This window comes from Amblyomma mixtum, chromosome 2 (assembly GCF_055824585.1).
Source record: "Amblyomma mixtum isolate Tamu chromosome 2, ASM5582458v1, whole genome shotgun sequence".
Taxonomy (NCBI): Eukaryota; Metazoa; Arthropoda; class Arachnida; order Ixodida; family Ixodidae; genus Amblyomma; species Amblyomma mixtum.
In genome coordinates, this window is record NC_143013.1 from 106,852,377 (window position 1) to 106,869,133 (window position 16,757).

The 16,757-nt window shown below is 45.4% G+C and overlaps 1 protein-coding gene across 1 annotated transcript in view; it reads right to left on the reverse strand.

Moving 5' to 3' along the window:
- Positions 1-7,295, reverse strand: part of milt (trafficking kinesin-binding protein milt) — a 30,894-nt gene extending 23,599 nt beyond the window's left edge. Inside the window, exons 1-4 of the mRNA XM_089572334.1 lie at positions 7,234-7,295; positions 3,677-3,778; positions 1,240-1,344; positions 231-522 (exon numbers count right to left, since the gene is read on the reverse strand). Coding sequence (XP_089428460.1) covers positions 231-496 — 266 coding nt within the window. The 5' untranslated portion in view covers positions 497-522; positions 1,240-1,344; positions 3,677-3,778; positions 7,234-7,295. The remainder of the gene's footprint in view (positions 1-230; positions 523-1,239; positions 1,345-3,676; positions 3,779-7,233) is intronic.
- Between the last annotated feature and the right edge of the window lie 9,462 nt (positions 7,296-16,757).

Here is a 16,757-nt window from a genome sequence, read left to right on the forward strand (position 1 = left end):
CGCTGCTTCCGCTCACGCGTTCTCGCAACGCCTTGTGAAAGAACCTTCTCTTGGGACGGCGGCGGAGACCACGTGGCAGCGGCGAAGGGTAAACCGGTGGTGAGGAGAAGGGAGGGGGTAGCGAGGAGGAGGAAGGGTGCGCCGCGGCGGTGCCCGGTGTTGGCTCATGCAAAGCGTGGTGTTGACGAGCCTAGTGAAGCTTTTCGCTTCAAAAAAGAGCGCTCACTCACTCGGTGGGGGAGGGTAGGGCGCTGTCGGCCTCCTCCTGGGCGGTGTACACCTCCAGCAGGGAGGCCTTGAGGGCCAGCTCGTGGCGCAGCTGGGTGAGGGCCTCCTGGGCGTGCAGCAGCTCGGCCTCGAGGGCGTCGCTGTGCAGCACCAGCTGCTGCTTCTCCCTTAGCAGGCCCTGGCCAATGTGGGCCGCCAGCTCCAGGTCCCGCTCCTTCTCCTCCAGCAGCCGCGTCAGGGCCTCCGGGTCGCTGTACGTGCGCGTCATCTGGCTCACCCGCTCCCCCGACACCACTGCACGCAACCAAAGAGAGGGAGGTGAGCCAGTTTCAAACTGGGACTTGGGACAGGGCGAAGGTGGTTTAGAGGGGCCCTGAAACACCTTTCCGAGGAGAGTGCATAAACTCGCTCAATCATTACACTGTGTTGTCATGAACACTTGAGGAAAGCAATACACTTCTACGCACAGCGGGGAACCCACAATCGCAGGCAAAAGTTGACGAGCCCTTTCCAGCGAATTTTTTATACTCGAGCCCTGTTTCACACTTCTGTGCGTGTCAGTTAAGAGATGGCTATGAGTTAGATTCTTTCAAATGTCACGCAGCTACCAAGGCTTCGGCCACTCAGCTGCATCGCTCCGGCGGGTCAAAATGCTCAAACTAGCACCAACCAAGAACAACAAGCTTTTAAGGAACCACAGAGAGCATACCTGAGACTACAACGCACTATAATCCCTAGAGGTCCCTAGAATCTGATAAAGGCATGACACACGGAGTGCGAAACTGATGAAGAGACAGTAAAGTTGTGCCAAAATATATTAACTTATTTCCCGCGAAAGCAGTCCATAAAAGTCTGACTGAGTATTCGGATGCTTAGTGCTCCCAAATTTCTTTCTTTCCTGCCACATAATTAAACTAGTTTAAACTCTGGGCAGGTTCACGATTTTGATGCAACTGCATAGAGGCAGTTTTTTTTCTATATTTTTGGTTTGATACTGCTCGCTGCACTCACCAAAGTAGTTCAGTGTCTCCTGGATAAGCTCTGGTGGCAAGTCCAGATTCTCGGGACTTGGCAGGCACGGTGATGGGATGATGGACCAGTCCTCCTTGTCGTAACCTGTAAGGGCCAGTTTAAAGAGATGAGAAAATGAATTTAAAAAATTAGCGGATGCCTAGACTGTGCCCAGCCTGGGTTACAATAGCCTAAGGATCCTATTGAAGCGTTTTTCACTCCCAGTTTGGCGACGCCGCATGTGATGTAACATATTGCATAAACGTGTGTAAGGGCCGCACCTGTGTACGGGCTGTACCCTGTTTTCCCAAAGGAAATATTAACAAAAAAAAAGATCCATGTAAGGGCCGCACCCAAACTTTCCACGACCCATGCGGGAATTACCTTCGAAATGCAAGCTCCATGGCCTCTGTGATCATCAGCTCCGGCAGTGAGCAACGACACGCTTGATTGCGGAGGCCACGCATGCGCACAGGAACTTCCAGGTGCCGCTCACGGATGGTACCCAGGGCCGCGGGTCATCATCATTATCGTCAACTTTTTTTCTCCACCGCGAGCCTCCGCTATCCATATCGGCACCAGTATCATGAGTTCCAGCTTTTTGTGGCTTTCAAAGGCACGGGGAATTGTGATAGCGTGGTAATTCACCGTAGTTGTGGCTTTCGTGTGCTGCCGCAGAGCGTTACAATTTTAGCACGATGGGCAAGAAACTTAATAGCTACACAGCAGGGAGTTTGCTTTCGAACACGGCAGAAATGCAATATGCGGGAAATTTGATGTGGATGAGAAGCGTGTCCGACGACGTTGCAACCAAAAGGATGCATTGAGGAACACAAGCTACAAAAAGCACGTTTCCCGAGACAAGCTGTGCAAGTTTCCCGAACTGGAAGAAGAGCTACTCTGCTATGTGATGGAAGTGCAGAACAACAGCTAGGCATTGACAGCAGACATGCTGTGCAACTTCTCGTGGAATGAGCGTGCACCAGAGCACAACACCAGATAATGAGTCTGAAGACGCTGCGAGTGATGACTGAATGTAGAATAAATGCCACTCATTCCCTGATTGGTGTGTTTCTACTTTAAAGAAAAAATTTCTTTTTCGCACATCGCACATATATGCTGCACCCCGAAAATTGGCCCTCGAGTCTGAAAAAAAAACAATGCGGCCCTTACACATGTTTATACGGTAACATAATATGCATGTCATGAACACGCACCACGTGTCAGTCTTAGTCATAGACATCATAATACACACTAAAGCCACTGATATTATCACTGTAACCATTCTACACTGCATACAATATGCATAGCAGTTCTGAACCTGACGCCTAAGGAAGCACAGCTTTTCACTACTGCTAGTCTGCTGACGTAAGCAGCTGCCAATATCTGCCATGATCTTTTCTGGCTAGAACAATTATTTCTTGATCACTAAACAAAAGCAAATTGCAGGTGAAGTTTTAAACTTTAGCGTGGCATTGTCTGGAAAAAAGAAAAGAAGACAAATGGAAAACAACAAAGAAAATAACAACAACAAAAGAAAATTAAATCTTGCACATCACTTTCAAACACCAAATCACAAGCAGGTCCAAGGTAGCAGCAGTGCTACCTTAATGGCTGTTAAAGGCTGTTCCATGACTGAAGTTCAAAGCCTGCATGCAACACAAACACATCACCAAGGCAAAAACAGCTGCGGCATCTGCGAATGCGAGCAGCAACATGCAGGCATCAAGGGTGCAGCAGTGCTCTGCGTTGCACAGAGGAGCATGCAGCAGCATACAGTTGTCCAGAACAAGTGTGCACACCACAGCTAGAGATTTTTTTTCTGTTAATACATGTTTGGAAATATCTGTACACAAACATGTTTTTTACACTCTGGTTCCAACAAAATGCATTCTAAAGCACCACAGGTTGATGGCACGAGTAAAGAGAGAGAGAGAGAGAGAGAGGAGAGAAAAGCAGTAGGGTCAACCAGGCAGCATCCGGTTGGCTACCCTACACACGGGGAGGGTCACAGAGGGGGTGAATGAGTGCAGAAAAGTTTTCAATGCGCTTGGGCAACGCCACACGTTCCACTGCGAGAAGCACGACGCAACAGTGCTATGTGTCCTAACGTTGGAATACATTGCAATCCCACGGACAAAGCTAGACCACTAAAAAAAAAAAACACTTTAGATTTTTTTTTTCTCCCGTTCAGCCCCACTTTGCTTTTCAGGCTGCGGTTAACACAAGCAGCTGAATCACTGCACTCCCCCCCCCCCCCCCAAAACGGAAATGAGAAAGAGACAGAGAGAGGAGAAATGAAAGCACAGGGCATTTGTTCCCAGAACATGTTCACCTCCTCCCTGCAGAAGCAGGATGAGAAGAGTAGATGAGGATAGTAGATGAGGATAGTAGAGGAGGACAGTACAGGAGGATGGGAGGGGGCGGGCAGACTTGCCTCCAAACTCGGTGAGGGTGTCCGCACGGAGGCGGTACCGAGGCAGCTGCTCTTCGATGAGGCTCACCAACTCCACCTCGGCACCGCCACTGCAGCTCAGATCTGGAAGAGGAAAGAACCAGTGACAGTGTTAAGGGCGTGCACTAGCACGGTACTATTTGGGGGGGGGGGACGACAAAAGCGCTGAGACTGACAGCATACATTACACGTTTCCCATGTATTATTTTTTATAGCCCACATGCTGGTACCCTGCACTAATTAACTGATTTAGTAAACAAACAAAACAGATTGACACCTCACATTACCATGCAACAAGAGGCAACAAGCCAGGCACCAGGCACAAGAGGTTTCTTGGTGCACGACTCTGATAGAACAGGGCTCAAAACTCAGCCTTATTCTTTATCACCTCTTCCAAAAGCAACCCTCGAACAATACTAAACAGTTCAATTTTACATGCAATTTAAATGCTGAGCTCATCACTCAGCCCCACTTGGCTAATCTGTAGAGGCAAAGTTAAACAGACAAAGTGACTATTAGTTGAGGCTAGACATATAAAGCTCCAGGTGTTCACATAACCCCACAGAAGAAGGAAGCACTTTTCTGCAACTATGTTATGTCGGAGAGACAAGTAGTACTGAAAATACCACTGTTATAAATCAATTAATGTCTAGGAAACGTCTACCAACTGACCAGAAAAACAAGCTGTTTTCCTTTGGAGCCAAAGCAGCAAGTACATTTGACACAGCGACCATGCAAGACCTCAAAGCATTCATAAAGCAGAAGTTCAACACACCAAAATGAAGACAGACATGCCAATTTTACTGCAACTTTTGTCCCAAAATTCTACAAAGGCTGCACATTTTCAGAGAGCCACACTAATCAGCACCTTGATCGAGCCGGGTCTCCGTCAAAATCTACAGCATAAGACGCAATGGACTGCCACCATGCAACAGGCCTTTTGTTACGCATAAGCAAGGAAAGATGACAGTCAGAATCGGTTCCGAGAGAGTCTCACCTTTACATTTCACTGCGACATGCAATAAGCACAACAATGAAATAGTGGCAGTGGGGACATTATAACTCGGTACTCACATTCGTCATAGGATGTTGCATGCATCTAAAAAAAGAACTGAGCACAGGACAGGTGGAAAAAGGAGAGACAGAGACAAAAAACAGGCAAGCCTTCAGAGAGTTTCATCTACAACACATCAGAAACATCGCTGTGCCAATACAAAAACCCTCATCGCAAGTATTCTTCGCTGGAACTAACATTGTTCACCACATGTGCACTATGCATCATAGGAATGACAGATTACAGAATTTCGCAAAATTCCAGCCCTGAATGCAAGAACTCGGAATACAAAATGACAGCACGTGAGGTGCTATTTACATTTTGTGCAAGCATTTCCAAGCTACTGGCACACCCTAGCATGCTGCAAGAAACTATTCTGAGTGCACCAACTCCTGTAGAATGCATGGCAAGGGGCCTTAACGTAGCACGTACGTGTGTCTTGCCCACACGACCATTTCTTTTCCTCACTGGATGTGCATCGGGGAAACCCACGTTGAATACTAAAAGCATCAGCCCATGGCAGGCAAAGCCCGTGTGCAATAGTGTGCATACCGTATCCATACTTCTATGTGCCAGCTGATAAGATTGATAACGCATGCACAGCTCATGCCCAAGATAGCACCCGAGTTTGTTGCACGGGAGCAAAGGAGCGTCTGCACTAGGTGCTCAACGGTGCGACCGTGAAGCAGCCTGAACGCTGCTGCAGACCTGATGAAAGACTCCAAGGATTTGATGTGAACAATGCTTAGTTTTCATACTGGTGTGGCACCACAGGGACAGGGACAGAGACAGAGTGACAACAACACAAGTGCTCACTAACAACTGACAAAATTATCTTCAAAGAACACTAAACCATGATAACAGGTAGATTCGTCGTGATTTAACGTGTCTTCTTGCCTGTAACCTTTGTAACCGTGTTATGACTGTGCATGTAACCATAGGTTTCGTCTATATATTTTTTGTGCTTTTAATAAATTTTGTCAGTTGTTAGTGAGCACTTGTGTTGTTGTCACTCTGTCTCTGTCTCTGTCCCTGTGGTGCCACACCAGTATGAATTCGTACCAACTCGCCCAATTTTCAACCCTTTTGAATTCTTTGTTTTCTCCACAGTTTGTGTTGCCTTTCATTGCCATATTTATTTTGACACCTTGAAGGCCCAGGGAATGTTAAGGAAGGGAGTGAGTTCTTTTTCACAGCTCTTGCAAGAGTAGCCAAAAACAATAGAATACAATGAATAAACAACACCATAAGCAAAGCCTTAAACTTTGTTTCCGTGAGCTTTCTCAGATTCTCAACGTGCTTCTTGCTGCTTATTACTCATGTGTGGGTACTGCACTGCATTTAACTTCAACTTCATTTCAACAGCGATCACAGCATCCATCAATCAGAAATTTCTCTCGCGCTTCCAGCACACTGATTGCACTCACTAGTGGAACGAAATCATGTGGCAGTTTCAAATCGGCAAGAAAGCACAGGAGGCGGCGGCCCCAAAGGGCTCTCACAAAAGCCTCCTGCAATCCAGCTTAACTGGAGGGCACAGTCATGAGTTAGAGTTAGGTGGACAGGAATAGATTTGTGGAGAGCAGGCCCCGCTAATCCCACGGCAACAGCAGAGAGTGGAGAAAAAATGTTTTTTGTAACAGCATTACTCTTGCAAAGTGCACATGCAAACACGCAGTGCAACTTGTACCGAAAAAAAAAAAAAAAAAACTATGGGTCCAAGGGCTACACTAGCTATAAATCATGCAGAAAGCAACAAAAAATGCACAAGCTGGAACTTAACCTATAAAATGGTCAGCAAGGGTAAACAAGGCAAACCTGCCTCACGTGACGTATTACAAAGACACCAGAAGAGATCAGCTGGCTACAAACATTAACTAGCCAATAAAAATATTACGCCAGAGAAAGTGAATGGTTATGCTAGTACATGTCCTTACACTAATCTGGCGAGGCTAGGAACTTTTGGCTATGTGCAAGTGAAAGGCAAAAGAGCAGCCGTTATAGATGAGCTGCAAAAGGCAGCTTCGCAATGAGGTGCCGAAGGGGCTCTCACTATATCGACAGCTTTTCTTGGCACAGAAGGAAAGGCTACAGGGGCAGCGAATCTGTGGCTGCGTCAGCCCACCAAATAGTTTGGCTGCACAGCAGTGCACCAGGGCTTGCTGCTTTCTGCCCTGTAACTTCCATCTGCCGCTGCTGGCGCCATCTATAGAAGTGTCCTGTAACAAGATTTGCCTAGCTAATTCGGTGTAATCAAGAAAACTGTTTCTTCCTAGTTTTTTTAACATTTAAAGTTTGCTGCTGTGTTAGACATGTGCTTTAAGTAAAGAATGCTGACAGTATACTACTATGTTTTAAGGCAAAGCTAATAACTGCAATGGGAACTATGTTCCGCTGTGTAGAGGAAGAGAGGGCATGTTTCGGCTCCATGGCCAGAAAAAGTTGTCGCGGAGTGTAAGCACAGAGTAGCTGAGGGGATGCCCACCTGTGAGGGTGTGCGCGTTCCTGGTGCCGCCGGCGCACGACGGCGGTGCGCCCGCCGGCTCCAGCTTTGGGCGGTGGGGGACCACCAGCAGGGGCGGCCCTCAGCGCAGCTCCTCCGACTCCATGGCCCCTCCTCCACCTCCTCCCCCCTGCACACGCACAGGCAAGAGACTGCTCCAGACCGGCTGCCCGCACCAGGGGGCGCAAGGCGGCACACACGGCGAGGGTAACAAGGCCACACAACACAGGCGAAGGTGCGAAAGTAGACTAGTAATAAAAAAAAAGGTCCTCACATGACCATAATAACAAAAAATAATCTCCTCACATGACCACAAAAAAAAGCTTCCTCACATGACTATGTCACGTCACCATGTCATGGGGAAATGTCGCACATACAGCACCCAGGTGGACAAATATGCCCATAGTTGTGGATGCAGCAGTTAAGGTGTTTCAGCATAAGCATACAACACTGGCTTTGACAGAAAAATAAAAATGCATATATATATATATATATATAAGAAGGGGTGAAGATCGGATGGATCCGGTAGAACATAAACGTAATTCGGTTGACACACGGTAGAAAAACAACAACTTTATTCTAACGTTTCGACCAGGGTCTGGCCTTCGTCAGAGATCACTCTAACGAAGGCCAGACCCTGGTCGAAACGTTAGAATAAAGTTGTTGTTTTTCTACCGTGTGTCAACCGAATTACGTTTATATATATATATATATATATATAACGCTAGAATAAATACAGTTGCTTTTCTACCGTGTGTCAACTCAATTACGTTTATGTTCTACCGGAGGATCCAACCGAGCTTCACTCCCCTCCTATACATATATATATACATATATATTAAACACTGTCAGGTTTGCCACTGCTCAAGCAGAAGAAGCGACAGCAAATGGAGCACCACACCCCATTTGGGAGAGCTGCTACTAATTCGAAGCCCACCTGAATCGAACTCCCTGTTCGTATGACTTAACACAAATAGAATTCTGGGAATTCTCAGAAATGACACATCACTACAGCAATGCCAATTACCCAAGAGAACATGCTATACTGCTGTCTTCAGAAGAAGAAGAAAAAAAAGAAAGATGGCTTCATTCAACCACAGCTGGCCTTCAAAGAGTGGCTCCCTTATTCACCTGCTCCCTCGCAGGTTTTCTTATTCTCTCTGCCCAAAGGTGCACAGGCATGCATGTAGATAGAGCTAGGCCTGGTGCCACACGGAATCAAACTCAGCTCAAACTAGACTGTTACACGAAAGGACACAGGTGTAACTGGGCCATAATATCCCGAAAGTGGTAATTCAGTTACATCCATAGGAGTGACCCTTTGGCTAGGAAGGCCACTGCACGGCGGGACTTCCTCCACATAGAACCCATCTTGCAATTTCCCATCAATGCTAAACAAGCAAAGGAGATCAGCCGCTCTCATTCTCACAGCAGCAGGGTCATGGTGAATTCCTCAAAGACATCAATCTGGCATATTCTGCAAGAATGACATCCTTGGCCACACAGTTGCTGGGTGTCCCCAGTACCATCTTACAGTATGTGCGACTGGGATAATCTAGCAACGTTGACCCCAACGGCAAAGCACTTTGACCACCATGTCAGTTGGCAAGATAGAGTGGTGCTGCACCGTATGGCCCGCACTGATAACGCTACATGGGGCACAAATAAAGCAGCCAAGTTAGAGCCCACGTAGTACTCCAATTGGCGACTGTTGGCTTCCCTCACGCGCAAGTAGAAGAAACAAGTAAGTTGTCTCTCAAAAGTCAACTACAATCCCACAACCACTTTCAGAGTAGCAGGCACCATAATACACTACAGGTTCCCTGAAACCAAGAAGGCTGAGGGAATAGGTCATTCAGGTCTCATATGAAAACAATGAGTCCCATATTGCATGGAAGACAAAAAGTGTGTCAACGAAAGTAAAATAAAATGTCTGGTAAAAGGCTCCACAACATCAAGCACACACCTGGAGATCAGGGTGTCGAACCGGAACCGAACCTGATCCCGAAACCGGAACCGAATTTTTGCCCGGAACTGGAACCGAACCGAACCCGAATTTTTTTCGCCATCTTGGAACTGAACCCGAACCAGAACAATTCAAAGGAACCGTTCCGAACCGGTTCGGGACTCGGTTCAGCCGCACATTTTTTGCAACACGGCATACTTTTTTTTTTCTTTTTTTCAGACCACATGGCATGTGCCAGCGCGTAGATTTACCCACCCAAAGCTGTCGGCGCTATGGAGTGCGAAAATGGCATCCAGTCGAAATGGCATCCAGTTCAACAACAAAAATGAAAGAAGTCTTGTGTCTAAGAAGAAAGCTAATTGGCGTTTCCGCAATGTGTTTTTGGTCATTCTAAAATATTTTGCTCCAGACTGATGTGAAATCTTGGGTTTAACAGTATCCCCCTTTCAGATGCTTATGTACGGCTCTACTCGAATTGTTAGCACTGCTTTAACTCGTAAAGCACTGAGTGAGAATGGCTTCACTTTATTTTGGTTCGAGTACCATAAATATGTGAAGCATAGGCGCAATGACCCAATCACGTTGTGAAACATTTACTTTCTGAGGCATTCCTCGTCTCAGATAGCAGATAATGAAGAAGACCTCTCACGATGGCTCAGTGGCCGTGGTGTTCGGCTGCTAATGCCAAGGTCGCGGGTTCGATACCGGTGGCGAGGTTGCATTTTGATAGCCGCGAAATGCAAAAATGGGCCTGTGCTGTGCGACGTGAGTGCACTCTGAGGAACCCCAGCTGGTCTACGCTTATCTGGAATCCTCCATTCCTGATATACTCCGAGCCGCTTTGACGCGTTAGAACACACATAATACTATTATTACAATACAAAGAAATATACATATGTTTTCTTTTTAAAGAATTCGAACATTCTTTGTTGCACGCGAAGGTAATAAGCAATGAAAGGCGGGCATGTAGCAGCGGTGCGATACTTAGAAAAAAAATACTGATCACACAAAGAGGTAATTCGGAAATACATGCCCTCGCTGGGGTGTGATAAACGCCTAGAAAGGTGCTACTGAAATGAAATGTAACTGCGATGAAGTGATTTTGTGTGATGTAGATGCATTGACATTGTTTTGCTGATATATATAAAAAAATGCGAATCACTAGTGAGTAGCTTCTGTTCCCAGACTGCTGTATCTTGAATTCTCTGACGGGTGGCTTATATCTGTCTCTCACTGCCGCATACGAGGGAAGCCAACAATAACCGAAACCAAGGAACATAGGGGATGTCCTTTTTTTAAAAAAATAGGTGGTCGACATATATAATGCAACCGTTTGGTCGACATATATAATGCAACCGGCAAACCGTTTTTAGGGTGACAGAAAGATGTGTTGGCTGTATACACCTGCAAATACAAGGCAACTTCCGCTCATAGCAGGCGCATGCAGCGGTCCTGATGGCGCCCGCGTAAGCACTTTGCGCCGGAGAAATTCCCGATTGACACGAGCTTCAAGAGAGGCCTATTACTCGCCTGACGGGGACTCCGAAACTGCTGAAGCTGAAAGGTTATGTAGATAAAAAATCCATCAGGTTTTATTTTTACGTATCTCATTAGATAGAGTCTAGTATATATAGCCGGTATACATTAATTCTGAGTTCATTTGATTTCGCGGCTCTTGCGTAAATTTAAACCTTCTTGCCGCGGACAGTAAAACATCTCGCATTGAGCAAATCTTGCAGTGCTGTTTTATATGCTTATATCACAAAGGGAAGTAAACAGCAAAACAAGGTTGAATAAAAACCTATGTTCAAAATTTTTATAGTCTGAACCCGTTTGAACCGGTTCGACGCGATCCGGAGCGGTTCGAACCGGAACGGAATGTCGCTCCAGAGCCGAACCTGGAACTGAACCCGAAAGGCGTGAACCTGAACCTGAACCGAACCCAAAAAAAATTCCGGTTCGACACCCTGTTGGAGATAAAAAAAGACCTACATTCTGAGCAATAAAAAAAAAATTTCTTAGCGTGCCTGGCAATTTTCTACTCACACATGAAGCACATGTTCATATGTTATCCCATAATCCTGTGAGAAATGTGGCTGAAGAAAGAAAAGGTTGATGGTGTGCTGAAAGCGCTCCAGTTACAACATCATGTGGGAAGCGTGCTTCTGAGACCTCGTTTTCAGATAATCTTCCTCTCCACCATGCTTTCAAGTCTTCCCGGGGCCTTTAGCTTCTCAGGAGCCAGACATATCAATTTTTTCAGGACAGGATTTCTAACCATAGGTAGCATTACCAAGAATGCTCCTGTCAGGAGCCAGAAAAAGAAGACCAGCTTAGCGGGGTTCAGGAACAGACCAGCCCATGTTGTCCTTGCGCAACAGCATGTGCCACACATATTTATGTTGCTCCTCTCTCACACTCCACAGCCGGCACCAAGGCATCGTCTGTGAACGGCAACCTTAGTTCCTCCACAGTGTGGCATGGTGGGCACTACACTCGTCAAACAAAAAGCAAACAAGCCAACACAGAGCTTTCCCTTTTAGCTGGACAAGATTTTTAGTTGCAGAAACCTCCTGCACGCTCTATCCTAAGTAGTATTTAAAAAAAAAAATAAACGGTAGCTACAAATTGATTGCATTTGTTTCACAACTGCATTCATTTTGGTTTATTTTTATTCCGTATGTCCTATTTTCTGAATTTTTTCCTACATCACTAAAGAGCAATAATAAACACTTCTATGCAGAACTCTTTGTACTGACACTCACTGGACTGTAGGACTTTACTTATGTGCATTAGAAACAACAAAAAAAATTGCTAGGCTTACCGTGGGCACTCCAACACATCAACGATGAAAAACAAGGGCAAACAAAAGCAAATGGTTGCCTGTCACAAGGGCATAGCCACCAGTGCCGTATGAAGCGCAGTATTGTTGTCCCTCTCTGGCAAGGGCTGAATCCATCTACGATAACTTTCAGGCCATACAACTAGCCTCCCATGCCTAAACTGCGAGAGCTTACCAGACAAGTCCACAGAGAGCCTGTGTTGAACAGTAATATAGAGCACATGCTGCAGTTTTCTTCCAGGGATCAAATAGTACTGGCATAAACACAGGCTTCCTTCGTGCAAATGCAAAGGACGCTTGATAGCCTCAGGGCATTCGTTAAGGTGGGAAATAAAAATAAACAAGAAGAACAGTGCTCTGCCTGCACTGCCTATGGGCAGGGTACTATTGGCAAGGTGGGCAGGGCACTCAAGGCACAAGCTGCAAAATTAGTCATTACAGGAAAATAAAAACAAAAGGAACACCTAGTTCATACCCTTGCACGAGAAAGTTGTGACTAAACACAGAAAAGCAATCAGGTCATCTTAGCTTGGCTTGCGGGCTTGTGAAAAAAAAATAAAAGACCTACTTTGGAAGGATCTAAAAAGGTCCCTTGAAGATTTTCCGGTCAAAACTGGCAAACTGATATTTCCAAAGCGTAATCCAAGATATGCCCCAACACAACAATTTTTCGAAAGGGCAAACCGTTGTAGAGATATCGATGAGACTGAAACTCACTTTGCTTTCCCTTCGTCCTCCTTTAGACGCAGCTGCTCTCAGCTGCACAAGTGCTGCACACCTACCCAAAGCTACGCATGTGTGTCAGCCCTTTGTTTTGTTTTTAGTGCAATGCAAAATCCGCGTCTGCTGATTCAACCAGCCAGCAGAATGACGTAAACTCAGTCTCACTGCTGCCTGTCCAGCTTCCGCTCGCCATCCTTCAAACCTGTGACGTCACAACACTATGTAGAGTGCGCGTCCTACCATGCCTTTGCACTCACCGTACACACTGCGCTTTGGGTACAACGTGTGCAGCTGATCCCAATTACCGTCAGTGCCGTCAGCTCCTATACTCAGGCTTCTTCTCCCTCAGTTGTGGACTAGCAGGCCATAGGGGGCGGGGAGGGGGGTGTTATGATTCCCCAGATGACCCTGCCCCCTGTCCTTCCCACCACTGAGGGTCCCCCCCCTTCCCCCTCCGCACAGCAAAGTGCACAGCTGTGCACATAGGTAAAACCTATTGCTGTTCAGTGGCAGAACCGGAGCTCTGTCTCACGTTGCGCCATTGAGCTAGAAATTTTTCACAGGACATCCACAATCCCGAAGGAAAGTTGCATAAAGCAAAACTTCACTGCCATTGCAGACGCTCTCCATGATGCATGGAGCCAGAGATGGTCAGGGCATAGTTCTCAACCTGACCATTATGCGCAATAAATTTCAACATTTAGGACCTGTTCTGTGGGTCTGTTAAACCTTGAATTCTTGTAGCCATGTTGAAGAGGAGGAATAACCGCGAACTTGGACGAAACTTAAGAACATTCTGTCTTCTTCTCGTGCTTAAGTCTCGTCCAAGTTCGCAGTTATTCCTCGTCTCCAACATGTCAGACCAACTGGCCCAAAGCTTCCCCTTGTTGAACCTTGTAGCCATGTCCATAAATACTCTGCATTTTGCTGCTCCGCATAAACTTCTAAATCGCAGCACGTCTAGTCAGACGTGACTTATTTTTTGATGTGCTCAATGAAATCAATTAAAGCCCAGTACATGAGCCCTACTGCTTGCAACCTTAATATCTTAGTATCTATACGACAGCCTCCACTCTGCCATCATGTCGGAAAAGTCATACTTGAGCTGTTTTCACAGTTTTCCGTCCTTATTATGTTGGGAAATAACAGGCTGGAAGGGGCTACCATAGACTAGACTCCCATGAAACAAAGAACAGTAAATACAGACCTGTCATAGTACAGAATGCTATACCATTTTTATCAGTGGCCATAAATATTGCTCTAGAGCACAGCCAAGAGCCAACAGCTGGCCAGAGAGAATAGCCAATAAAGTTATAGTAGAACAAAAAAAAAAAAAAACCCTCCTAAGCGCAATACAACCAATGCAATGAAGAATTCTGACTTTAACAGACCACAAGGCAATTGTGAAATTAGAACAGACAATGCTGCATGCTGAAACTTCATCACTAATTATGCATTTCCACCACATAGTCACATTATAGCACATGCAGTTTAGCTCTCCGGTCATTACTGTCTCTTGTCAAAAGAGAAAAAAAAGAAAGCCTCGTTACTTCTTTCTAAGAGAAGCTTTTACAACAGAGTAAAAATGTAGCTGACTTTGTGTGAACAAGCAGAAAGGTGAAACAGCAGCAGCTCTCACAGATGGCCACACGTTAATAGTTTTGTTCCCATGCGAGTCTCCATGAGTTAATGCATTATGCCTTGAAACAGCGTTGTATTAGCACTAAGGATAACAGACTGGTTTGTATAGGTTGAGGACACTAAACTAACACTGTGTTTTAACAAAACAAAAACCAACCTTCAGCAGTTTTTTTTTTAAAGTTGTGCTAGTTTTCAAAACCTCACTAATGACAGCATGCAGCTTCTACAACTTTCTATATCCAGTGCATCTAGCACAGACTACTTTTATCAACAAGATACTCCATAGGTGAATAAATGCAGCTCAAGAGGTTATCATGTCTTCAACGCTGCTGATACAGAATTAGGAACTTTAGAACTTTCAACTGTGCCGCAAAAACAAGATTCCAAAATTGGCAGTCAACATCATTTAAAACAGCATCAAACACAAAAGCCAAGAACACAGCTGTACAAGCAATGGGAACAGTAGAACAGAGACAAACCGTAATAAGGCAAGGCAGTCAACCTTTTCCTTCTTGTGGTGGTTAACGTACAAGGCACTGCGCAGTAGTTCAGAGGTGCCATAAAAGTTACAGGTGGCAGGCTATTACTCTTTAATGTGTCTCCATGCCAGCAGGCAGCAATACTACGCAGTCGCAATCTAGACTAGGTTAAAAGAAAGATGTAGCCATTCAAGGTTCGTGATCAATTTCTGACACAGCACATACAGAAAACACTTCTCAGCACATTCATTTATACTACCTGAGCGTTTCAAAAACATCACCAGTACACTGAACTACCCTCATGGGTGCAACTCGGACCCATTCACATGCAACAATGAATTAAAATTTTCTCGCCAAATTTCTCCCTCAATAAAGAATTTCTCTCTCGAAATTTCTTCCTTGAGATTTTCACAGCTGCCCTCCTCTCCTGCTTAGCAGGACCACTGTCTACACACAAAATGCATACTATTGTTCATCTTGAAATTAAGTGCGAACATGGTGATTCATGCCGTCTTCTTACACTGAGGCCAGACATGAGACGAAAGTTCAGAAAGTTCAGTTAAGAGTCATTTCGCCATCCGTGAGAAATGACACAATAATGAGAAAGCAGAAGACACACACACACAACACGCAGTGCTGGCTTGCAGCTTAAACAGTCCGAACTGTGTATGCCATAAACTTCCATACGCTTCCGGGCACAGAAACTTCACACCGCCAGGGCGAAATGAGAACCATGACATACTTCTTTAGGTTCAAGCCAGACTTGCTCTAGTCAATACAAATCAGTCAAAGCATTTTTTGGTCTGGCTGAAAAACAAACAAGACTAAAAACAAGAACCAGCAGTACTTCATCTACCTTCTACACCGAGCCTAACCTCATGAAGAACATTTGCCTTATCTAAGCTAAATCGCAACCAAAAAGATATTCTCGTGTGATCATTCTACACATAGATTTCGAAACACGTGTGTTTTACAAGAAAGAAGGAAAAACAGCAACACACAGAAGAAAGCTGCCATTGTTTTCTCACAGTGTGCAATGTACGCAGCCAGTCTGGAAAAGTGAAGTAGATTGTTGGGCGAGTCCAAGGCTTCCAAGCAAAGCCTTCAACAACTAAAATGCACTTTATATCATGCGCCACTCAGCTAATGAAGCATCCTTGCTTCCAATGCCACCGCATTCCCACGCATTTTTTAAAAATGTTTAGTAAATGTACGCAAACCAGGGTCAAATCAAGGTCATCATGCAAAGGGTTACAAGAAGCAATGCACAAGGGAGAAGCAGCAGGTGAGGATCAAGTAACTGCAGATCTGCTGAAAGATGGCGAAGATACTGCATTCGAAAGCTTGCAATCCTTAATACCTAATACTTTGTGACATCAAGAACATACGACAACCATGGAAGAATACTAACGCAGTATAAAAATCCTTGAGGAAATTGATGTCAGAGACTTGCGCCGAGTTTCTGTGCAATGCAGTGCACCCGTCTTTAGGCTCCTGAGTGAACATGAACCCATTTGATGAGGGCGGATGGTGAAGATACTGCATTAGAAAGCTTGCAATCCTGAATACCTAATACTTTGTGACCTCAAGAACATACGACAACCATGGAAGAATACTAACGCAGTATAAAAATCCTTGAGGAAATTGATGTCAGAGACTTGCGCCGAGTTTCTGTGCAATGCAGTGCACCCGTCTTTAGGCTCCTGAGTGAACATGAACCCATTTGATGAGGGCGGATGGTGAAGATACTGCATTAGAAAGCTTGCAATCCTGAATACCTAATACTTCGTGACCTCAAGAACATACGACAACCATGGAAGAATACTAACGCAGTATAAAAATCCTTGAGGAAATT